The sequence below is a fragment of the Cherax quadricarinatus genome, chromosome 6 (genome assembly GCF_038502225.1).
Source record: "Cherax quadricarinatus isolate ZL_2023a chromosome 6, ASM3850222v1, whole genome shotgun sequence".
Lineage (NCBI taxonomy): Eukaryota > Metazoa > Arthropoda > Malacostraca > Decapoda > Parastacidae > Cherax > Cherax quadricarinatus.
Window position 1 is genome coordinate 10,178,997 of NC_091297.1, and position 26,593 is coordinate 10,205,589.

Consider the following 26,593-nt stretch of genomic DNA (forward strand, 5'->3'; position numbering starts at 1 on the left):
AGCTGACTGAATGTGGCTGCCTCTCTCTCTCTCTGTATTTCTCTCTCTCTCTCTCTCTCACAGGTACATGTAAATAAAGTTATCTTACATAGTATAAATTACCTAGGATAACCCAAAAAATTCCAGACAAAGTGCTATACAGTGGATCTGTGCTCCAGTGCCCTACTACTACTCATTACTTACCTTAAAATATCTGTAGTCTTAATGTAGAGTAAGAGGTGAGTAAACAAGATTAAATGAATAAACGAATGAGAGTGTAGAAGGTTGGCGAGTTATGTAAACAAACATTGTTGTGGTTGTTACCAGCCCGGACACGAATGGTTTCTGTTCACTCTGTCAAGCCGACCAGAAACACATCTCATATTTGTTAATTTATATGTTTATATGTTAAGTAGCATGTTTATTATATAATTTTGAAAAAGAAATCATAGATGGATTAAGCAAAATGTCTATATCAACGTTTTATACACATTTAATGCGCCTCAGTGATTATTATTGTTATCATTATTAATATGGCGTCTTCAAGACCAATTACACTCTTAATGAGTGGCTCTGAGACAGACAAGCAGACAGAGAGACAGACACACAGGTAGACAGACACACACAGGTAGACAGAGACAGACACAGGTAGACAGAAAGACACACAGGTAGACAGAAAGACACCACAGGTAGACAGACACAGGCAGACAAAGACAGACACACAAGCAGACAGAAAGACAGACACACAGGTAGACAGAAAGACAGACACACAGGTAGACAGACAGATAAACAGATACACAGATATACAGGCAGATGGATACAGACAGGTTTATGTGCAACAGTGAAAACAAATAGAGAGTTTGAGAGTAAGAGCCTTTCTTGCCACAATCTCCAGTGCAAGATGCAGACTTCATCTTAGGAGCCATGGTGAATTTACTGTCCAGTTAGTACAGTTAATATAGTATGATGCTGCTGATAGGGCAGGGTTACTCAAACTGATGCTGCCTGCATGACGCATTGCCGCTGCGAGTATGTCAAATATTGTACAGTGGTGTGCATCAGCAGGCCCAGCCCAGCTGCCAGATGCACGGTCGTAAGTCGAGTGGACGTATGTTGAGCAGGTCGTAAGTCAGATGGTATGTGTATATACACTCATTGTATACAACACAATAAGCGCACAAACATAATTATCAATATATTGTTTACAAAACTTGTTTACACAAACAATACAAAAAATTTTTTATTACTATTGTTTTATAATACAGTGGACCCCCGGTTAACGAAGTTTTTTCATTCCAGTAGTATGTTCAGGTGCCAGTACTGACCGAATTTTTTCCCATAAGGAATATTGTGAAGTAGATTAGTCCATTTCAGACCCCCAAACATACACGTACAAACGCACTTACATAAATACACTTACATAATTGGTCGCATTTGGAGGTGATCGTTAAGCGGGGGTCCACTGTATATATAAATGTACAGTCACTGGACATGTTCCTAGAAGTTCTGCAGCTTGTGGAACACTTTGAAACATGGTTTCATACACAAAGGTGTTTTACACTCCTTACACATAAAACGAGTGTGTCTGCATTTTTGTGGGCATTAGCAGGCAGTTGTGTTACGTAGTTATCCTAGGTAAATGGTCGTGTGTCATCTTTCCTTCCTTCCTACCTTCCTGCATTCCTTTCCTACCTTCCTTCCTTCCTTACTTTTTTCCTTCCTTCCTTCCTTTCATCTTGTCCTTCCTTCCTGCCTTCCCTTCTTCCTTCCTTCTGGTTTCTATAATATACTATATACACATATATAGTCACTAGATACTTTCATATGACTGCTATTATCTTCATTCAGCAAGCCTGTCTTGTGTGTAAGTGTGTGGCTTCTAATTGTTTTGAGTCAGCTGTCAAAAAGACATACTGTCTCATTACTCACTCCACCTACTGCCTGTCAAAACAATAGGGTGGGATGCTCGCTTCCCCTCCATCCTATCTAATTATCTTTCTCCCTCATTCTCTCTCTTTCTCCTTCATTCTTCCTTCTCCTTCATTCTTCCTTCTCCTTCATTCTTCATTCTCCTTCATTCTTTGCTTCTAATTGTTTTGAGTCAGGGTCGGCAGCTGTCAAAATGACATATTGTCTCATACTCACTCTCCCTACTGCCTGTCAAAACAATGAGGTGGGATGCTCCCTTCCCCTCCATCCTATCTAATTATCTTTCTCCTTCATTCTCTCTCTTTCTCCTTCATTCTTCCTTCTCCTTCATTCTTCATTCTCCTTCAATCTTCATTCTCCATTCTTCTGGTATCCTGGGCATTGCTTTTGGTCACAAACTCCTCAAAACCATGAATTTGATCTTCACTGACATTTCCATCTGTGTTAGAGCATCACTTGGGAAGAGTAGAGTCCCAGATTTGCTGGAGAGTCACATATTTCTTACTGCTGGGCATGCTGAACAAGGACTACTGAAATGGCATTCCCACAATGCACCACTGGCTCCCCGATTTTTTTTATATGGTGCACACTGACCATGGAGACCCATTCTCTCATATGTGGGCCTACCAGCTTTCTCCTGCTTGATTTGAAGCCGCTAGAATTTATGCGTTTTAATATGTCAAACATGGCTCGTAAGACGCATATATATGACCGAAACAGTCAAAGGGTTAAAGGCTTTCCATTTTCATTTACCCCTGGCACCCCAACTTTACCTACTACTCCCTCCAAAACATTTTTACCCACTTTAGCATTGAAATCCCCAACCACAAGTACTCTCACACTTGGTTCAAAACTCTCCACACACTCACTCAACATTTCGCAAAATCTCTCTCTCTCCTCTACACTTCTATCTTCTCCAGTTGCATATATGCTTACTATAACCCACTTTTCACATCCAACCTTTATTTTACTCCACATAATCCTTGAATTAATACATTTATACTCCCTCTTTTCCTGCCATAACTTATCCTTCAACATTACTACTACTCCTTCTTTAGCTCTAACTCTATTTGAAGCCCCTGACCTAATCCCATTTACTTCTCTCCACTGAAACTCTCCCACCCCCTTCAACATCCCACTTTGACAATTTTCTTCATCTTCTTATTTTTAGTAATCTGTACAGGAAGAGGGGTTACTAGCCCATTGTAGAACACTGAGAAAAGGGTGCTGTATATGTGGGGCCCTCCTGTACTAGTTTGCTACTGTCATTTTGAAGATTGAGGCACTTATGCAACATATGGGAATCTTTATTTAGGAAACGTTTTGCCATACAGTGGCTTCATCAGTCCAATACAAAGCAGAAGGTGTAAGGAGAGGAGGAGTTTGAGGTAATCAGTCCCTCAGCCTGGAGTCGATGTGTTCAGTCCATGAATCTTGTAGAATGTACAGCATAGGGCCGTAGACGTGGCTTATATAATGTAGCCAGGTGAGGCGAAGCAGGAGGAGGCAGGGTCATAGTGGTACTATCCACTAGTTGAAGTAGGTCTTCGTCCAAAGGTTGGACAAGTGTTGAAGAATTCTTTGTAACAAGATCCCATGATGCTGCAGTGTCTGACAGTTGTGATGAATGGTTTGAAAACCCGACAAGTTGAAGATTGATACATTTGTGCAACATATGGGAATCTTTATTTAGGAAATGTTTCTCCACACAGTGGCTTCATCAGTCCAATTCAAAGCAGAAGGTGTAAGGAGAGGAGGAGTTTGAGGTAATCAGTCCCTCAGCCTGGAGTCGATGTGTTCAGTCCATCAATCTTGTAGAATGTACAGCATAGGGCCATAGACGTGGCATATATACTGTAGTCCTTACAAGCCATGGTGCTAGATAACACCCCACGCTAATCCCAGACAGCTTAGGACAGGTACGACCACAAGTGATCACTGACCACAGGATGGTTACATCTTTACCCTTAGGTAAAGCAAGGAAGGAAGGACCTCAATAAGCAACAGGATTAATGTCATAGATACACATATACATGTACATGTACAGTGGACCCCCGCATAACAATATTAATCCGTTCCTGAGAGCTCATTGTTATGCAAAATTATCGTTATGCGAATGAATTTTCCCCATAAGAAATAATGGAAATCAAATTAATCCGTGCAAGACACCCAAAAGTATGAAAAAAAAAAATTTACCACATGAAATATACATTTTCCTACACACAAAGAGAAGGATACATGCACAATAGTAAAGTAGTACATGCACAATATATATTGTGCATGACCTACTCTACTAAATGAAGAAAAAATGACACTTACCGTTATTGAAGATGCAGCAATGACTGATGAGACACTGTGTCCTGGGAGTGCCTTTTCCTCCTGAGTACTGTAGGTCCTGTTTGGCATTTTCTTCCAGAACAGGCCTTATCACACTGTGTATGCCACTACGATTCTTAAATCTCTCAAACCAACCTTTGCTGGCTTTAAATTCACCAATATGAGCACTAGTTCCAGGCATTTTTCCCTGTTCACCTGGGTGTTAGTCGACTGGTGTGGGTTGCATCCTGGGAGACAAGATTAAGGACCCCAATGGAAATAAGTTAGATAGTCTTCGATGACACTGACTTTTTTGGGTTATCCTGGGTGGCTAACCCTCTGGGGCTAATTGTTTATTGGTATTCTCAATAAGCCACACCAACAATGGTGCTACAGCAGCAGCAGCAGCAGCAGCAGCAGCAGCAGCAGCAGCAGCTGACAGTGCTACAGCAACAGCAGACGGTGCTACAGCAGCAGCAGACGGTACTACAGCAGCAGCAGCAGCTGACGGTGGTACAGCAGCAGCAGCTGATGGTGGTACAGCAGCAGCAGTAGCTGATGGTGCTACAGCAGCAGCAGCAGCAGCAGCAGCAGCTGACAGTGCTACAGCAGCAGCAGCAGCAGCTGACAGTGCTACAGCAGCAGCAGCAGCAGCTAACAGTGCAGCAGCAGCAGCAGCAGCTGACAGTGCAGCAGCAGCAGCAGCTGACAGTGCAGCAGCAGCAGCTGACAGTGCAGCAGCAGCAGCAGCTGACAGTGCAGCAGCAGCAGCAGCTGACAGTGCTACAGCAGCAGCAGACGGTGCTACAGCAGCAGCAGATGGTACTACAGCAGCAGCAGCTGACGGTGGTACAGCAGCAGCAGAAGCTGATGGTGCTACAGCAGCAGCAGCAGCAGCATCAGCAGTTGACCATTGTACCACAGTATTTCGATAATATTTCTCACCCTTTTTACCACAGGGTTGGCACTAGAAGCTTTCTTGGGGCCTATGGTCACTTTTTTTGCAGATAAAATCACCAAAAACGCTGTAATAATACGAAATGTTCCGATTGTATGCTTGGATGTTACCGTGGAGGCTGGCTTGTAAACAATGCCACCAGCGGAACATGTGAGGCTGGTTCAGGCCGCACATTAGACGTGTCTCGGACGAATAGCTTTGAGCGGGTTTTTTAGCAGTATGCGAGGCAAAATCTTAGCGATAAAATGTATCGGTATGCAGATTTAACGTTATGTGATGCCAACGGTATGTGGGGGTCCACTGTACTACTATTCCTCACCTTCAAATGCAGTACAAATTACAATACGTACTACATAAACTACGACTGAACACTTTTACATATATTATTCAAGTCTAAGTACAGGTCTCCCTCAACATTCACGTTTTCAACTTTCGCGGGCTTCACACATTCGCGAATTCCCAACCGCCAAATTCCCAGCCTCCAAATCATATTTAAGTTTACCACCACGAGTCCTTTCTACCCTCCCTCCGATCCCTGCAACTGGCAGCCAGCCCTCCCACCACTGTGTGGTGAGTGTTTTGTTTGTTCATTATTTGCTATTAAACTACAGTATAAATAATGTAAACCCATTCATGACTGCATACTAGAATGGCTATTCAGACAGGTATTGAAGGTGACATCATGTGTTTACTCTTGAACACAGCAAAGAATCAAACATTTCTGCTACTGCTAATAATAATAATAATAATAATAATAATAATAATAATAATAATAATAATAATAATAATAATATAAAAATAATAATAATAATAATAATAATAATAATAATAATAATAATAATAATAATAATAATAATAATAAATATGATAGAATTGAAGAAGGAAATTGTACAAAAATACGAGGGCTGAAGCAGTGGTGGAGGAAGCGGTTGACGCATCGTCAGTGTGGCTTTGTTTATGCTGGAGTGAGTATTAGTCTCCGTGCTCTTCCAAACATTTCACAATAATTCATTGTATTTGGTGCTTGTAGATTGAGTGTGACTGGAGTGGTTGAGGCAGTGGTAGAGACAGTTATAGAGGCAGTGGTAGAGGCAGTGATAGAGGCAGTGGTAGAGGCAGTTATAGAGGCAGTGGTAGAATCAGTGATAGAGGCAGTGGTAGAGGCAGTTATAGAGGCAGTGGTAGAGGCAGTGATAGAGGTAGTGGTAGAGGCAGTTATAGAGGCAGTGGTAGAGGCAGTGATAGAGGCAGTGGTAGAGGCAGTTATAGAGGCAGTGGTAGAGGCAGTGATAGAGGCAGTGATAGAGGCAGTGATAGAGGCAGTGGTAGAGGCAGTTATAGAGGCAGTGCCTCTACCACTGCCTCAACCACTCCAGTCACACTCAATCTACAAGCACCAAATACAATGAATTATTGTGAAATGTTTGGAAGAGCACGGAGACTAATACTCACTCCAGCATAAACAAAGCCACACTGACGATGCGTCAACCACTTCCTCCACCACTGCTTCAGCCCTCGTATTTTTGTACAATTTCCTTCTTCAATTCTATCATATTTATTATTATTATTATATTATTATTATTATATTATTATTATTATTATTATTATTATATTATTATTATTATATTATTATATTATAATTATTATATTATTATTATATTATTATTATTATATTATTATATTATTATTATTATTATTATTATTATTATTATTATTATTATATTATTATTATTATATTATTATTATTATTATTATTATTAGCAGTAGCACAAATGTTTGATTCTTTGCTGTGTTCAAGAGTAAACACATGATGTCACCTTCGATACCTGTCCGAATAGCCATTCTAGTATGCAGTCATGGATCGGTTTACATTATTTATACTGTAGTTTAATAGCAAATAATGAACAAACAAAACACTCACCACACAGACCCCTGGCAGTCTTCAAGCTGGCACTGGACAAGCACCTAAAGTCAGCTCCTGATCAGCCGGGCTGTGGCTCGTACGTTGGTTTGCGTGCAGCCAGCAGCAACAGCCTGGTTGATCAGGCTCTGATCCACCAGGAGGCCTGGTCACAGACCGGGCCGCGGGGGCGTTGACCCCCGGAAGTCTCTCCAGGTAAACTCCAGGTAAACACAGTGGTGGGAGGACTGGCTGCCAGTTGTGGGGGGTCGGAGGGAGGGTAGTAGGGACTCGCATTGGTTGAGGCAGTGGTATTTAATAACATACATGTTATTAAGGCATTACATATGTATTTAGTACAATTTACGACGTTTTCATGTACTTTATGATTGTTCATGGTTGGACAAGTTATATTTGTATTATATTTCCCTACAATATATTGGGGCACCAAACATTCATGGTTTTTCAACATTCACGAGGCTCTTGATCCCCTAACCCTCGCGAATGTTGAGGGAGACCTGTAGTAGGTTGGTAGATAGCAACTGTCCAGAGAAATACTACTATCTTGCTATGTGAGTATAAAATGGAAGCCTGTACAGTGGACCCTGAGCTAACGATGGCATCACCTAACGTTAAATCCAGCATACGATACATTTTAACACAAAAATTTTGCCTCAGCTAATGCTAAAAAACTCACCCTACACAATTCGTTTGAGATGCATCCACGTGTAGCCTGAGCACGCCTCAGCTGTCCCATGGGTGCCAGTGTTTACAAGCCAGCCAGTGCGGTCGCATCCATGCATACAATTGGAAGATTTCATATTATCACAGCGTTTTTAGTGATTGTACCTGCAAAATAAGTCACCATGGGCCCCAAGAAAGCTTCTAGTGCCAAACGTGCGGTAAAAAAGGCGAAAATTACTATGGAAATGAAGAAAGCGATAATTGCTAAGTACGAAAGTGGAGTGAGTGTCTCTGAGCTGGCCAGGTTGTATACCAAACCCCAATCAACCATCGCTACTATTGTGGCCAACAAAACGGCAATCAAGGAAGCTGTTCTTGCAAAAGGTGCAAGTTTGTTTTCGAAACAGAGATCGCAAGTACTCGAAGATGTTGAGAGACTGTTATTGGTGTGGATAAATGAAAAACAGATAGCAGGAGATACCATCTCTCAAGTGATCATATGTAAAAAGGGTGGGAAATACGTACTATCGTACCACGGTCAGCTGCTGCTGCACCACGGTCAGCTGTTGCTGCACCACCGTCAGCTGTTGCTGCACCACAGTCAGCTGCTGCTGCACCACAGTCAGCTGCTGCTGCACCACAGTCAGCTGTTGCTGAACCACGATCAGCTGCTGCTGCACCACAGTCAGCGGCTGCTGCACCATGGTCAGCTGCTGCTGCACCATAGTCAGCTGTTGCTGAACCACAGCCAGCTGTTGCTGCACCAGTCAGCTGTTGCTGAACCACGGTCAGCTGCTGTTGCACCATGGTGAGCTGCTGCTGCACCACAGTCAGCTGCTGCTACACCACCATCAGCTGTTGCTGCACTACAGTCAGCTGTTGCTGCACCAGTCAGCTGTTGCTGAACCACGGTGAGCTGCTGCTGCACCACGGTCAGCTGCTGCTGCACCACAGTCAGCTGCTGCTGCACCACCATCAGCTGTTTCTGACCAACATGACTCGTCCCAAACCTGTCCATCCAGGCCTGCCATCATTGTTTACACGCCAGGGTGGCCGGTTGCATGCATACATTCGATGCATTTTGTATTATTCCATTGTTTATAGTGCTTGTAACTGCTAAATAAGCCACCATGGGCCCAAAGAAAGCTTCTAGTGCCAACCCTGTGGTAAAAAGGGTGAGAAATATGTACTGTCATACCACGGTCAGCTGCTGCTGCATCACCATCAGCTGTTGCTGCACCACAGTCGGCTGTTGCTGCACCACGGTCAGCTGTTGCTGCACCACGGTCAGCTGTTGCTGCACCAGTCAGCTATTGCTGAACCACGGTCAGCTGCTGTTGCACCACGGTCAGCTGCTGCTGCACCACAGTCAGCTGCTGCTGCACCACGGTCAGCTGCTGCTGCACCATGGTCAGCTGCTGCTGCACCATGGTCAGCTGCTGCTGCACCACAGTCAGTTGCTGCTATACCACCAACAGCTGTTGCTGGACCATGGTCAGCTGTTGTTGCACCAGTCAGCTGTTGCTGAACCACAGTGAGCTGCTGTTGCACCACAGTCAGCTGCTGCTGCACCACAGTCAGCTGCTGCTGCACCACAGTCAGCTGCTGCTACACCACCATCATCTGTTGCTGCACCACGGTCAGCTGGTCCTAGTAGCATTAAAAGAAGAAGGGAAGTAACCCCAGAAAAGGACGTGCTACCTAAAGTCCTAATGGAAGGGGATTCCTCTTCTAAACATTAACAACTTCCATACTCTCCCCTCCTCCCATCCCATAAATCATCACCAGATCTTCAATAAAGGTAAGTGTCAGTTTGTGTGTATTAAAATTAATATTTCATGTGGTAAAAATTTTTTTTTTTCATACTTTGTGGTGTCTTGCACAGATTAATTTGATTTCCATTATTTCTTAAGGGGAAAATTAATTCAGCTAACGATAATTTCAGCATACGATGAGCTTTCAGGAACGGATTAATATCGTTAGCTGAGGGTCCACTGTAATTGTTTTACATGATGGTAAGATTGCTGGTGTCTTTTTTCTGTCTCATAAACATGCAAGGTTTCAGATACGTCTTATTACATCTACTTACACTTAGGTCACACTACACGTGCATGTACAAGCATATTTTTTTATGTATAGTAGATCATTATTTAACACGGTAGTTATGTTCCTGAAAATGCTGTGTTAGGTAAAACTGTGTTAGATGAACTGAAGAACTTATGGGAAAAACAGAGTTATGTTCCTAGGAGCACCCCAAAAAGCCAAACAACTTTTTTTTAGACCAACAGATCTTACAAAAATAAAAGTGCATTTGTAATTGTAGTCCATTGTCGTGATATATTACTGCTTAAGACTACAAATGCAACAAAAACAATAGTATTTCTTACCTTAAATTGTGGGTAATGGTATTTGTGGATGATTGCAAAGAAAGTGGATATGGATGGTGTGGCCTTACTGGGCTGAGGTGGATGGTTGTTGGTTGTCGGCAGAAGTGGATGGTAGAGGTTCTGGTACTAAAGTCGATGATTGTATTGGAGTGGGCATAAATTCTGTAATGAACCTCTGAGCTCTTTTACCCTGCAGTACATTATATAGCTGATGGTAAGGCATCATCAGCTGGTCTAGACCCCGTTTCAAAGCACTGCTTCTAGATTTGTCAGGGTCTTCTTCAGTGAAAAAGTCTGTAACTTTACCAATATTACAGAACTGCTCATGTAACTGCTGCAATGTTAACTGTTTTTCTTCAGGTTCTTCATCTTATCTGGCTCCCTTGTATCTGGTAATCTCCCTGCCAGCTGAACCTTACTCTCAAGCAAGAGAAAAACCAGTCAAAGAACTAACTACAGAAGGCCATAACTTTCCCCAGCTTGTATTTAACCCCTAAACGGTCCAAACATATATATACATTCTTACGCGTAGCGCCCCAAACGTATATACAGTGGACCCCCAACATTCGATACTAATCCGTTCCTGAGAGCCATTGAATGTCGAAAATATCGAAAGTCAAATTAATTTTCCCCATAAGAAATAATGGAAACCAAATTAATCCATGCAAGACACCCAAAAGTATGAAAAATTTTTTTTACCACATGAAATATTAAGTTTAATGCACTAGAATAATTACAATAACAACAATAACAATAGATTAATAACAATAGAATAATTGACACTTACCTTTAATGAAAAATCTGGTGATGATTGATGGGATGGGAGGAGGGGAGAGTGTGGATGGTGTTAGTGTTTAGAAGGGAAATCCCCTTCCATTAGGACTTGAACTGGCAGCCTCACCATGCCTTACCACAATGTGTATGCCACTACGATTCTTAAATCTTTCAAACCAACCTTTGCTGGCCTTAAATTCACTCACATCACCACTAGTTGCAGGTAATTTCTTTACCAAATCATCATGCAACTGCCTAGCTTTTTCACAAATGATCGCTTGAGAGATGCTATCTCCTGCTATCTGTTTTTCATTTATCTACACCAATAACAGTCTCTCAACACCTTCTAACACTAGCGATCTTTGTTTCGAAAACAAAGTTGCACCTTTTGCAACAACAGCTTCCTTGATTGCCGTTTTCCTGCTCACTATAGTAGAGATGGTTGATTGGGGTTTACTATACAACCTGGCCAGCTCCGGCACACGCACTCCACTTTCGAACTTTGCAATTAACTCCTTCTTCATTTCAATAGTCATTAGCGCCTTTTTTCTCGAAGGCTTGGCACTAGAAGCTTTCTTGGGGCCCATGGTTACTTATTTTGCAGAAACAAGCACCAAAAACAGTGATAATATGGAATGTACCGAATGTATCCTTAGATGCGCGCACACAGGCTGGCTTGCAAACACTGGCACACACGGGGCAGTTCAGGCCACACGTGGACACGTCTCGTACGAATCGTATCAAATGTTGGGTTTTCCATTGAATGTTGAGGCGAAATTTTTGCGTTAAAATGCATCGAATGTCGAATTTGCCAAATGTCGATGCCTTCGAATGTCGGGGGTCCACTGTATACATTTTATTTTTCCTGCCTCCAAATTTGGCACGATTGGTCTGAGATGCTTGGTCAGCATAAAATTGGTCTTAACACTCGGTGTGCGCAGTATTAAAAAATCTGGGACCACTCAGTACCTTGTGGGAGCGCCAGTTAAATTGAGCGCCAACTAGAGCAAACAGTGCAGCAAACACCAAGGATTCACTGATGTAATGTCATATTAACACTTCTCTTTTAAGAGGAAAGTGATGTTAACCCCAAGTTTAGGGTCTGTCGATCTCTGTCTCTATCTGTCTCTGTCTATCTGTGTCTGTCTGTCTCTGGCTATGTCTATCTGTCTCTGTCTATCTCTTTCAATCTTTGTCTGTCTCACATGTACACATAAATACAAGTATATGTAGTATAAATTACCTAGGATAACCCAAAAATCCAGACAAAGTGCTATACTCTGCTCGAAGATATGAGCAAAGGTGATGATGCAGTCTTGTCGCTCTCTCTGAGACAGAGAGCTAGACGGATAGACAGACAGACAGGGAGCTTGACAGACAGACAGACAGAAATGTTTGTGTACCAGCAAAAACAAAGGGGGGGGATGGTCATCTAATCTTTTCTTATCAGCTGCACTCTTCCCCACCCTCGTGTATGCTCATCAAATGTCAGCTCTTATCAGATGTTATCTCCCCTTATCATGTCACTGTCAGGGGTGGACTTTGTTTTTCATGCTTCAAGTGAACATATTATTACGTATTATTATTATTACTATTATTATCATTACTATTATTATTATTCTTTCAACACACCGGCTGTATCCCACCCAGGCGGGGTGGCCCAAAAGGAAAAACGAAAGTTTCTCCTTTTACATTTAGTAATATATACAGGAGAAGAGGTTACTAGCCCCTTGCTCCCGGCATTTTAGTCGCCTCTTACAACACGCATGGCTTACGGAGGAAGAATTCTGTTCCACTTCGGCAACACTTCTGCAATCGGCAGGACTTGCTGTTGCTGTCAAGTGAGCATCCAGTGCCAACTTCTGGGCCTCATACCTCGGTAAATACTGACCGTAAATTTTTTTTTTTTATCCTATAACACTTAGAAAAATGTGCTCTTTTTATCAACAAAAAAAAAAAAAAAAGATTTTTTTATTTTTCAAAATATTCGGGGCGCTGCGCGAGTGAACGTATATATATGTTTGGACCGTTTAAGGGTTAATGTTGATTGAGGCACTTCATTCCATGCACTTCTAGTATAGCTGATGGCATCTGCAATGCTAAATTTATTCCAGCAGCTTGGTACTGGCAAGTTGGAGAGAGAAAAAAAAAAAAAAAAAAAATGTGCCAAATAAACTCGTGTTAAATGACAGTCTACTGTATATACACACACACACACACACACACACCCTTCTGGGTTTTCTTCTATCATCTTACTAGTTCTTGTTCTTGTTTATTTCCACTTATCTCCATGGGGAAGTGGAACAGAATTCTTCCTCCATAAGCCATGCACGTCGTAAGAGGCAACTAACATGCCGAGAGCAAGGGGTTAGTAACCCCTTCTCCTGTATACATTACTAAAGTTAAAAAGAGAAACTTTTGTTTTTCTTTTTGGGCCACCCTGCTTTGGTGGGATATAGCCAGTCAGTTGAAAGAAGATCATTCAAGTGGCATTAGTCATTAATGTGTACATTTTTCTAACAGCAATAATGAATAAATAACTTCTGCTGACTCTTACCCAGTTCCTTCTGTTGAACACTCGCTCTCCCATCTCCACCACCCACACTTAAAGTTGACAGCAATTACTCTCACTGGCAATTTAAGTGTTGGAACTAACCAATCCAACGGCCAACAACAAGTGTAAAATTCGTCTACATCTGAAACAAGAGTGAATTACTGTCATTGTTAACTTATCCTCCATGTTTCAAGAAAAAATCTTTGAAACTTACTGCAAGTGCAAAAAAAAAAAAGCTCATAAAAGAATATAGTAGCAATATTTTAGATAAATAATGTTATTAGCTAGATAATTCTGATGGTTAGATTCAAGGGATGGACCAAGGGCATTTGCCTACACATTGTGACTCCAGAAAATAAGTTATCGATACTACTCTATTAAGAAAAAATTATACAGTGGAACCTTGGTGTCGAACAAATTGGCTTTTGAACAATGAATTCAAGAAACAAATGTCCTGGTTTTCATGTGTGCTCTTGGTTGTCGACCGACAATGCTCAGATTATGTGATCACTAGAGTCCACAGCCCTCTTAGGATCTATAGTGATTAATGCACATGCTGTCAACACCTCTTGAGGTCTTGTAAACATTCACCTTGACTATCTCGCATTAGTATTAAGGTTAAATAAAGATTTTAAAAAAAGTTAACCACTCTAATCTTGTCAGGATTTAAGTAGTTATTATGCCCAAAATGCCCCAGCATGATAGTGGCTTTCTTTGTACTTAGCAAACTAAAATTGTAATTACACCTTCTGGTGTTTTTTTATATTATTTGTATAAATAAGTCACCATGGGGCCTAAGAGGGTTAGTGATAACAGCCAACCAAAAAAGAAAATTGGTTAGGAAAAATTCATTCTGTACTCCAACAGCCTTCTGGAACCAATGGAAGCAATGTGGCAGATGCTGCAAGTGTATGGAATAGGTAGTAAGTTACTTAGTAAATGCTGTAAAGAGTTTTTATGAGGGTAGTGAGGCTCAAGTTAGGGTGTGTAGGAGAGAAGGAGATTATTTCCCAATAAAAGTAGGTCTTAGACAGGGATGTGTAATGTCACCATGGTTGTTTAACATATTTATAGATGGGGTTGTAAAAGAAGTAAATGCTAGGGTGTTGAGGAGAGGGGTGGGATTAAATTATGGGGAATCAAATACAAAATGGGAGTTGACACAGTTACTTTATGCTGATGATACTGTGCTTTTGGGGGAATCTAAAGAAAAGTAGGAAAGGTTAGTGGACGAGACTGGGAGGGTGTGTAAAGGTAGAAAGTTGAAAGTGAATATAGATAAGTCTGGCTGTGTCTCTGGGCAAGTGAGGAAGCTTCTGCTCTTTCATCCAAACATTTTGCTATAATCCGTTGTTTTTGGTGGTTATTTATCAAGTGCAACTGCGAAATAAGTCACCACGGCCTCAAAGAAAGTTCTTAGTGAAGTTACTTTCGTAAAGAAAGTGAGAAACACTATAAAATTCAAGGCAGGCAGGCATAGAGGCAAGGAATGTAGCAGGCATGCAGGAAGTGTAGCAGGCATGCAGGGAGTGTAGCAGGCATGCAAGAAGTGTAGCAGGCATGCAGGGAGTGTAGCAGGCATGCAGGGAGTGTAGCAGGCATGCAAGAAGTGTAGCAGGTATGCAGGGAGTGTAGCAGGCATGCAGGGAGTGTAGAAGGCATGCAGGGAGTGTAGCAGGCATGCAAGAAGTGTAGCAGGCATGCAGCGAGTATAGCAGACATGCAGGGAGTGTAGAAGGCATGCAGGGAGTGTAGCAGGTATGCAAGAAGTTTAGCAGGCATGCAGGGAGTGTAGCAGGCATGCAGGGAGTGTAGCAGGCATGCAGGGAGTGTAGAAGGCATGCAGGGAGTGTAGCAGGCATGCAGGGAGTGTAGCAGGCATGCAGGAAGTGTAGCAGGCATTCCAGAAGCCAGCATTAGGCTTCAATAAAGGTATGTAATATTGATTTAATTTTTAAAAAAAATATTTTTTTGTGTGTGAATATTTTTGTCTGGAACGGATTAATTGTATTTACATTAATTCTTATGGGAAATATTATTTCGGTTTTCGGCCATTTTGGTTTTAGGCCGAGCTTCTGGAACAGATTACGGCCAATAACCGAGGGTCCACTGTAATAATAATAGTAATAATAATAGTAATAATAATAGTAATAATAATAATAATAATAATAATAATAATAATAATAATTTCCCTTGAAGCATCATGTAAGAATGTGTCACTTGTCTTATCACTCCACTGCTGATAATGGTGACATTTGATGAGCATGGTCTTATCTTATCACCCCCACTAATGACCGTGGTGACATTTGATGAGCCTTCCCTTTATTTGTTTTCACTGTTACACATAAACATGTCTGTCTGTCTAGCTCTCTGTCTATCTGTCTAGCTTTCTGTCTGTCTAGCTCTCTGTCCCTCTGTCTAGCTCTCTATCTGTCTAGCTTTGTCTGTCTGTCTAGCTCTCTGTATCTAGCTCTCTGTCTGTCTGTCTGTGTGTCTGCCTTTCTGTCTGCCTGTGTGTTTCTGTCTGCTTGTCTCTCTTGTCTCAGAGTTGCTCATGAACCAACTGGTATTACAAACGATCACTATCTACAAGCACAGTATAGCAATTTGTCTTGATTTCTTGGGTTATCCTAGGTAATTTACACTATGTATAATTGTGTTTACATATGTGTTCCTCTGAGATAGAGACAGATAGAGACAGAGATAGATACAGACAGACAGATGGAGATAGAAACAGCCAATCAGCCAGTCAGTTGGCCAGCCAGGTAGCCAGCCAGCCACCAGCCAGCCAGGTGGCCAGGCAGCTGCCAGCCTGCTGAAATTACAGTTCCAGAATTGTTTCTTTTTACTTAGGGCATAGGTCATAGGACATTCTGGCAGGATGAGACTTTCCTCTTGAAAGGGGAGTGTTAATACGATTTTTTTTTTTTTTTCAACAAGTCGGCCGTCTCCCACCGAGGCAGGGTGACCCAAAAAAGAAAGAAAATCCCCAAAAAGAAAATACTTTCATCATCATTCAACACTTTCACCACACTCACACATTATCACTGCTTTTGCAGAGGTGCTCAGAATACAACAGCTTAGAAGCATATACGTATAAAGATACACAACATATCCCTCCAAACTGCCAATATCCCAAACCCCTCCTTTAAAGTGCAGGCATTGTACTTCCCATTTCCAGGACTCAAGTCCAACTATATGAACATAACCGGTTTCCCTGAATCCCTTCACTAAATATTACCCTGCTCACACTCCAACAGATAATCAGGTCCCAAGTATCATTCACCTCCATTCACTCCTATCTAACACGCTCATGCACGCTTGCTGGAAGTCCAAGCCCCTAGCCCACAAAACCTCCTTTACCCCCTCTTTCCAACCCTTTCGAGGATGACCCCTACCCCGCCTTCCTTCCCCTATAGATTTATATGCTTTCCATGTCATTCTACTTTGATCCATTCTCTCTAAATGACCAAACCACCTCAACAACCCCTCTTCTGCCCTCTGACTAATGCTTTTATTAACTCCACACCTTCTCCTAACTTCCACACTCCGAATTTTCTGCATAATATTTACACCACACATTGCCCTTAGACAGGACATCTCCACTGCCTCCAACCGTCTCCTCGCTGCTGCATTTACCACCCAAGCTTCACATCCATATAAGAGTGTTGGTACTACTATACTTTCATACATTCCCTTCTTTGCCTCCATAGATAACGTTTTTTGACTCCACATATACCTCAACGCACCACTCACCTTTTTTCCCTCATCAATTCTATGATTAACCTCATCCTTCATAAATCCATCCGCCGACACGTCAACTCCCAAGTATCTGAAAACATTCACTTCTTCCATACGATATGACATCAGTAAATCCTTGGAATTTGCCGCTCTGTTTGCTCTAGCTGGCGCTCAACTGAGCTGGTGCTCCCACAAGGTGCTAAGTCCCAGATCTTTTTAATACTGCACACAACGAGGGTTAAGACCCATTCTATACTGACCAAGCATCTTAGGCCAATCGTGCCAAATTTGGAGGCAGGAAAAATAAAACGTAGATCTACGTTTGGAGCACTAGCAGTAAGAACGTAGATCTACGTTTGGACAGTTAACGGGTTAAAGAGAGAAACTTTTGTTTTTGTTTCTAGGTCACTCTGCCTTGGTGGGATATGGCTGGTATGATAAAGTTTAGTGATAAATTATGCACAATAAAACAGTACCAACACTAAATAATAAAATACATTTTCCATTATTATACCTCATGAATGGAAAATTTATTCTTGCTGTATATCTGAGTGACCTCATTGTATGATTTTTGCCCTTGTATTAAGTCATGAATTAGCAATTTTTCACTGATGGGAAGCACTTCATGGCATCTCTTAGGCTTTGAAGAATGGTCACCATCACTACTTTTGTGCTCTGAGACCATTATTATGCAAAATTAAGGGTAATTTTTAGGCCACGGTAAACCGTGGATAACTGAAACCAGAGAAACCAAATCCTTGGATTTCAGTTTTTTTCTGTGTCTATGATGATAGTAATAGTGATGAGTGCAATGTAAGTGGTGGTGTTGAGTGTGGAGATGATGACCAGTTAATGATAATGTTGAATGTAATAGTGGTGTGATAATTGCAGTGAACACAGTGATGAGGGTAGTGGTGTCTATGACAATAGCAATAATGATGAGTGTAATGTAAGTGGTGATGTTGAGTGTGGAGATGATGACTAGGTTGACAATAATATTGAATGTAATTGTGGAAACTTGTGAGATGCCCTACTCTGGCAATCACTGTTGACACAAATAACACAAGACTCTTAGAGTTCTGTTCTCACAAGTAGCCCTTAGAGTACACTTCCTGTTGAGAATTAATCTAACTTGCAGGAAATTCTTATCTGCATGCACAAACTAGAATAGACTTGATTGTGGAGTCTATCTAGTTAGAAACTCCCTGCTTCCCCTCAGGCTAATCTAAGTTTCTATGACCTGTCTCTCACTTCAAGAAGGCATGTGCATAGGACTGCAAATATTCAAATAGTATTAGTATCCCCAAATCTACACCTTGTGGGGTCCCTGAATTCAATGGGTCTTCCCTAATCATTATTCATGTACACAGTGGGATACTAGCTTCTGGACTGATATTTAATGAGGCAATTACAGTGGAACTTCAAATATCGAACTCTCCCAACTCAACCAATTATGTAAGTGTATTTTTGTAAGTGCTTTTATAAGTGTATTTTTGAGGGTCTAAAATGAACTAATCTAATTTACATTATTCCTGATGGGAATAAATTCGTTCGGTAACAGCACTCGAACAGCTGTCTGGAACAAAGAAAGTTCGATATTTGAGGTTCCACTGTATTCAGAACTCCAACTCACTTTGTATTAGACTTTTGCCTGGAATTCAAATAACCCATGTTCCTCAAAATACCATTGGCCAACTAATACTAAGAGAAATGTTGAGTATTGTCTTACTACAGGGGCCTGGGAAGAGACACATGGAAGCCTCTTAGATGATCTCCAGGTGGTATTTTGGAGATAGCACAGTCCCTGAGCTGGCAACTCCAAGAGATCTAGACTTCATGCTGACTTTGTCCAGAAGAATGAGCTAGCATCCAGCAAGCCCTGAATTCAACTTGTTTGTACGAGATGCTAACTACCACAATTTACCTAACCTCATTACTTAATACAACTTAATATTACCTAATATTATGGTCTAAGGCTACAATATTAATCCTGATATTATTTACTAACAATTTAAACTTACCTAATTCATTCTTAAATGTATATCTATCAATTAGTATGTTTAATCTTACGATTTCACTCTGAATTCTTATGATCTCCATGCTAGTATCATTGTTTGGGTGGGTTAAGGGTTCCTGCAACTGCCACATCAATTTATTTACAAACAAACCCAGTCGGTGGAATTTCTTGGTCTCCGTAAATTTCCATGTCAATAGTGGTGTTGATAATTATAGTGAATATAATGATGAGGGTAGTGGTGTCTATGATGATGGTAATAGTGATAAGTGTAATGACAGTTCAGAGAGGAATGTGGGTGGTAGTGCCACCTGTCATACATTCACAAAGAACACCGTGCTCTATAATGAAATAGTGTTCATTAGTTAGACTGCCTTGTCTAGCTATTTTTAAACAGTTTTTTATTGACAGATAACACCTATTTCCCTGTGTATTCTTTACTTTCTCTTATTTTTATTACAATTTATAATCTACTCAAATGATTTATGGTAATAACTTACTATTGTATTAGCACTTCAAGTCTATTCTGGCACACTCATACCCAGTCCTTGCATGCTGACAGACAAGCAATACTCTTAACCAGTTCACTGTCTGTTTCTCATCACTTGTACATGCAAAGGTGCCATGATATTAAACTTCTGTACATACTATGATGATGACAAAGTCTATTTTAGTAGTCTCACAGCTTTGTGATTTTCAAATATAATGACAATGATGATAATGAAGGAAACAAAAAGATATAATTTAATAGTTATGAAGACACCCTTACCTTCTATGTTCTGTCCCTTGAGAATATTTCTACGTTTTTCTTGTGATAAGAGTGGCCTGTATCTCTGTTGATCATGCTGACGCCATGTCCATGCTGCTCCACCTTTAATCCCATGAACCAGTATGATGTCTAGCAAAGGTGCCTAAATAAGATACCAAACAATATAAATGAAAATCTTATCACTACTATTTTATATTCAATAATCAAAACAGTCTCTATATTCGATAATCAAAGCAGTCTATATCTGTTCCAGATCTGATGTCTCTCCTGCCCAGAATAGCCACAAACACTAAACAGGACACTAGGCAACAGAGCACAAGTAATTTGAATAGTGTTACCAATAGCAATATGTATTTACCTCATTTGGATATTTCTCATTACAACCATCCCATCATTTTATGCACCATTTTTCAGGAAGGTAACCCTTGTGTTAAATAAAAGTCAACTGTTTTCTCAGTGGACAGACCAATGAGAAAACCAGTTAAGGTGGTAGACAATTTTTGCACATGTTAATCTTAACCCTTGGAGGGTCCATGCCATTGTTTTACAGGTTTAAAGCCAGGGTCCATGCAGCAGTACTATGTGATGAGCTCAGCTCACTCGGATAAGCTGTGAGCGGCAAATTTGGGCCTAGATTCAAGAGAATGGGTCTATGTGGTAAGTGTGCACCGTATAAAAAATATACTTCAGCATGCAGAAAACTGCAACTCTGTTTTTGGTTTAAGCCAGCAAATTCGCAGTGTATTTCTGTATGGTTTTTATGGTTGTATTCACAGTTTCTTGGTCTCATTTGATAGAATGAAAGATATGTTACAGAAATAGAGATGATTTTGATTGGTTTTAGGACAGAAAATAGCTTGAAATTGAGCTCAAAGTAATGGAAATATTCAATTTTTGCCGATGTTCAAGAGTAAACAAATCACAGCGTGTGTCCAATATATGTCAACTGGTAAATCTAATGTGCGTTCACAAATGCACTGATGTTATTTATACAATTATTACAATATTGCATTACAGTAAATCTTCTAGTTTTTTGGTGTGAATAAAAATTCATTGTGAATAAAAAATCTACATGGAATTTTTGTGTAAAGCCTGGAAACGTAACTAATGAAGAGAAGAAATGTTTTTTAGTGCCAGGAACGTCTGCATTGTTAATTCTGGACCCTATTTTGAAATTGGAATATTTTGAAATTTGTGTGAAACTGGCCAAATTAACAATTTCTGATTACTTTATTGGGTAGTTGAAATAGTTGACTGGGCAGTTTCTTATTCTTAATCAATAAACTAGAAGTCATACTAACAAGATAGCTAAGAATCTGTTGACTGGAACAATGTAATTGGGCTAAAATAGGCATCAAAATGGGCAACATTGCCAAAGTGTAAATACTGCCGACACAACAAAATTTGTGATAGCATAATTTTTGTCAATTTTCCATCAAATTTCATACCTTTTGTTTTATTACGTTAAGAAAAAGATTCTCTACCGTTTCATAAGAAAATAATTTTTTTTTTTAAATTCTTGGACCCTGTGGACAAGTTTCAGATTGGGGGTCTGGACCCTGAAAGGGTTAAGAATTGATAAAACACATGGAGAGAGGAAAAAAAATATCCTTGAAAAATGAGAAGCAAACCTTAATTGATTAAACTGATATAAATATCACTATACCTTATTATCATCTGGCAAAACAAAGGGGTAAACCCCTTCTAAGTACAAATTCTTACAAGCTGATTTAGTTTCATTTGTTACTTTAAGATTGTGCAGAGCCCGCCATGCAGGTAGAAAAATTTGGGATTCTTTGTCATTAGCACAATGTGTAAGGGTGTCCAGCAAACCTGGAAGAAAATAAATGTTTTACAATCTTTGATATTGAAAACCACAGAGAAATACTGTAACAAAAGCCCTAAACAAGTTCACAGTATATTGATGAGCCATAGTAACTAAGGTACTTGTTAATTTTTTGGCCACTATCACTAAAGGAAAGGGTTAGTATGTTGCAGGTTGGAGGGTCATCTGTGATTTCAGCACACTTCTCTCAAATAAGCAATTGAATAAATGATGGTAAACATGTTTCAATGCTAAAGTAGGCAAAAATGTTGTGGAGGGAATAGTAGGTAAATTTAGGGTGCCAGGGTAAATGAAAATGGGGAGCCTTTAACCCTTTGAGGGTTTTCGTCGCACTAGTACGTTTTACGCGTAGGGGTTTTTGACGTACTAGTACGCATAAATTCTAGCGGCCTCAAATCTAGTGGGAGAAAGCTGGTAGGCCTTCATATGAAAGAATGGGTCTATGTGGTCAGTGTGCACAGTCTAAAAAAAATCCTGCAGCACACAGTGCATAATGAGAAAAAAAAAACTTTGACCATTTTTTTGGAATAAATCAGCGACTTTGCAGTGTATTTTCATATGGTATTTATTGTTGTATTCTAGTTTTCTTGGTCTCATTTTATAGAATGGAAGACATATTACAGAAATTGAGATGATTTTGGCTGGTTTTACAAAGAAAGGTGCCTTGAAATTGAGCTCAAAGTAGCAGAAATGTTCGATTTTTACCAAACTTCAAAAGTAAACAAATCGTGCCAAGCGTGCAATACACGTCAACTGGTGAGTCTAATATTCTTTCACAAGTGCACCAATAATATTTATACCATTTTTTACACTAATGCAGTAGTCTGCATAACAGTAAATCTTATATTTCTTGTGAGAATAAAAATTCAAAATGGAAAGCAAAAGAATATAAGAGGGGCCTTGAGACGTGACTAATGACTAGAGGAAATGTCATTTTAGTGCCAGGAATGTCTTTCTTGTTTATTCTGGACCCTATTCGGAAATTGGCATCTTTTGAAATTTGTGTGAAATTGGCAAAATTGCTAAATTCTGACCACTGTACTGGATAGTTGAATTTCATAAATGGGTGGTTTCTTGCACCCATTCGATAGAAAAAATGGAGTTCTAGCGAAATATTCATGTTTTTTGTCGACTAGTACAGCGAAATTGGCCGAAAATGGGGCTCAAAGTGGGCAAAATCGCCGATGCGTAAACATCGCCGAGACCGCTAATTTTGCGAGAGCATAATTTCGTAAGTTTTCTATCAAATTTCAAACTTTTGGTGTCTTTATGATCGGGAAAAGATTCTCTATCTTTTCATAGGAGAAAATAATTTTTTTTTTTTTTTAAATTTGGCCGATCCTGAGAACGAGTTTCGGAGAGGGCCTGTCGACCCTCAAAGGGTTAATTGAGCTATGTGTAGAAAGAGGTTCGGTAATAAGTAATACATATTTTATGAAGGAGATGATAAATAAGTATACAAGGTATGATATAGCTCGTAATGAAAGTAGTTTGTTAGATTATGTATTGGTGGATAAAAGGTTGATGGGTAGGCTCCAGGATGTAGAGGGGCAACTGATATATCGAATCATTATTTAGTTGTAGCTACAGCTAGAGTAAAAGGTAGACGGGAAAAGAGGAAAATGACAACAACAAGTAAGAGGGAGGTGAAAGTGTATAAGCTAAGGGAGGAGGAAGTTCGGGTGAGATACAAGCAACTATTGGCATAAAGGTGGGCTGGTGCAAGTATGAGTAGTGGGGGGAGGTGGGGATTGAAGAGTGTTGGAATAGTTTTAAAAATGCAGTATTAGAATGTGGGACAGAAGTTTGTGGTTAAAGGAGGGTGGGTGCAGGAGGAAAGAGGAGCGATTGGTGGAATGATGAAGTAAAGGGCATGATAAAATAGAAAAAGTTAGCTTATGAGAGGTTTTTATAAAGCAGAAGTGTTATAAGAAGAGTAGAGTATATGGAGAGTAAAAGAAAGGTGAAGAGAGTGGTGAGAAAGTGCAAAAGGAGAGCAGATGATAGAGTGGGAGAGGCACTGTCAAAAAATTTTAATGAAAATAAGAAAAAAATTTTGGAGTGAGTTAAACAAGTTAAGAAAGCCTAGGGAACGAATGGATTTGTCAGTTAAAAACAGTAGGGGTTAGCAGATGGGGAGCTGGAGGTATTGGGTAGATGGCAAGAATATTTTGAGGAACTTAAATGTCGATGAAGAAAGGAAGGCAGTAATTTCATGCACTGGCCAGGGAGGTATATCATCTTTTAGGAGTGAAGAAGAACAGGATGCGAGTTTTGGGGAGGTGCGCGAGGCATTATGTAGAATGAAAGGAGGCAAAGCAGCTGGAACTGATGGGATCATGACAGAAATGTTAAAAGCAGGGGGGGATATAGTGTCAGAGTGGTTGGTATTTTTGTTTAATAAATGTATGAAAGAGGGGAATGTACCTAGGGACTGGCGGAGAGCATGTATAGTCTCTTTATATAAAGGGAAGGGGGACAAAAGAGATTGTAAAATTATAGAGGAATAAGTTTACTGAGTATACCAGGAAAAGTGGACGGTAGGGTTATAATTGAAAGAATTAGAGGCAAGACAGAATGTAGGATTGCGGATGAGCAAGGAGGTTTTAGAGTGGGTAGGGGATGTGTAGATCAAGTATTTACATTGAAGCATATATGGGAACAATATTTAGATAAAGGTAGAGAAGTTTTTATTGCATTTATGGATTTAGAAAGGGCATATGATAGAGTGGATAGAGGAGCAATGTGGCAGATGTTGCAAGTATATGAAATAGGTGGTAAGTTACTAAATGCTGTAAAGAGTTTTTATGAGGATAGTGAGGCTCAGGTTAGGGTGTGTAGAAGAAAGGGAACCTACTTCCCGGGATGTGTAATGTCACCGTGGCTATTTAATATACAGTGGACCCCCACCTTACGATATTGATCAGTTCTTGAGAGCTCATCGTAAGCCGAAATTATCGTTAGCTGAATTAATTTTCCCCAGAAGAAATAATGGAAATCAAATTAATCCGTTTCTGACACCCCAAAGTATGAAAAAAAAAATTTTTTACCCCGTGAAATATTAATTTTAATACACACAAACTGAAGAAGACATGCACAGTTACTACTCTACTAAGAATAGAATACATGACACTTACCTTTATTGAAGATCTGGTGATGATTGATGGGATGAGAGGAGGGGAGTGTGTTGAAGTTATTGTTTAGAAGGGGAATCCCCTTCCATTAGGACTTGAGGTAGCAAGTTCTTTTCTGGGGTTACTTCCCTTCTTCTTTTAATGCCACTAGGACCAGCTTGAGAGTCACTGGACCTCTGTCGCACAACAAATCTGTCCATAGAGCTCTGTACCTCCCGTTCCTTTAAGACTTTCCTAAAATGGGTCATAACATTGTCATTGTGCAGGTTGCCAACAGGGCTTGCAGTAGCTGTGTCAGGGTGATTTTCATCTATAAAGGTTTGCAGTTCAACCCACTTTGCACACATTTCCTTAATCTCTTTTTTCAATTCCATACTAATTCTCGCCCTTTTTACCACAGGGATGGCGCTAGATGATTTCTTGGGGTCCATGGCGACTTATTTTGCAGTTACAAGCACTAATAACTAGGTAGTAGGTTGGTAGACAGCAACCGCCCAGGGAGGTACTACCGTCCTGCCAAGTGAGTGTAAAACGAAAGCCTGTAATTGTTTTACATGATGGTAGGATTGCTGGTGTCCTTTTTTTCTGTCTCATAAACATGCAAGATTTCAGGTACGTCTTGCTACTTCTACTTACACTTAGGTCACACTACACATGCATGTACAAGCATATATATGTATATATACACATCCCTCTGGGTTTTCTTCTATTTTCTTTCTAGTTCTTGTTGTTGTTTATTTCCTCTTATCTCCATGGGGAAGTGGAACAGAATTCTTCCTCCGTAAGCCATGCGTGTTGTAAGAGGCGACTAAAATGCCAGGAGCAAGGGGCTAGTAACCCCTTCTCCCGTATAAATTACTAAATTTAAAAAGAGAAACTTTCGTTTTTCTTTTTGGGCCACCCTGCCTTGGTGGGATACGGCCAGTTTGTTGAAAAAAAAAAAAAAAAAAAAAAAGCACTAATAACACTGGGATAATGTGAAATGTACCGAATGTATGCGTAGATGCGACTGCACTGGCTGGCTTGTATACACTGGCGCTGAGGCCACCCGTGGGACGCGTCCCGGATGAATCACGTAAGGCGAGTTTTTTATCGTGAGGCGAAGCAAAATTTTTGCATTCAAATGCTTCATATGGCGGATTTAACGTAACACGATGCGTTCGTACGGCGGGGGTCCACTGTATTTATAGATGGGGTTGTGAAAGAAGTAAATGCTAGGGTGTTCGGGAGAGGGGTGGGATTAAATTATGGGGAATTAAATACAAAATGGGAATTGACACAGTTGCTTTCTGCTGATACTGTGCTTATGGGAGATTCTAAAGAAAAATTACAAAGGTTAATGGACGAGTTTGGGAGTGTGTGTAAAGGTAGAAAGTTGAAAGTGAACACAGAAAAGAATAAGGTGATGAGGGCATCAAATGATTTAGATAAAGAAAAATTGGATATCAAATTAGAAAGGAGGAGTATGAAATAAGTGAATGTTTTCAGATATTTGGGAATTGACGTGTCAGCAGATGGATTTATGAAGGATGAGGTTAATCATAGAATTGATGAGGGAAAAAAGGTGAGTGGTGCGTTGAGGTATATGTGGAGACAAAAAAACGTTAT

The 26,593-nt window shown here is 40.3% G+C and overlaps 1 protein-coding gene across 5 annotated transcripts in view; it reads right to left on the reverse strand.

The window, feature by feature from the left end:
- Positions 1-26,593, reverse strand: part of LOC128691870 (protein SERAC1) — a 90,606-nt gene that overhangs the window by 24,350 nt on the left and 39,663 nt on the right. For all 5 annotated transcript variants that reach the window (XM_070080214.1, XM_053780854.2, XM_053780845.2 and 2 more), the window contains 3 exons: positions 21,672-21,838; positions 20,006-20,147; positions 13,485-13,623 (listed from right to left, as the gene is read on the reverse strand). In XM_070080214.1, coding sequence (XP_069936315.1) covers positions 13,485-13,623; positions 20,006-20,147; positions 21,672-21,838 — 448 coding nt within the window. The remainder of the gene's footprint in view (positions 1-13,484; positions 13,624-20,005; positions 20,148-21,671; positions 21,839-26,593) is intronic.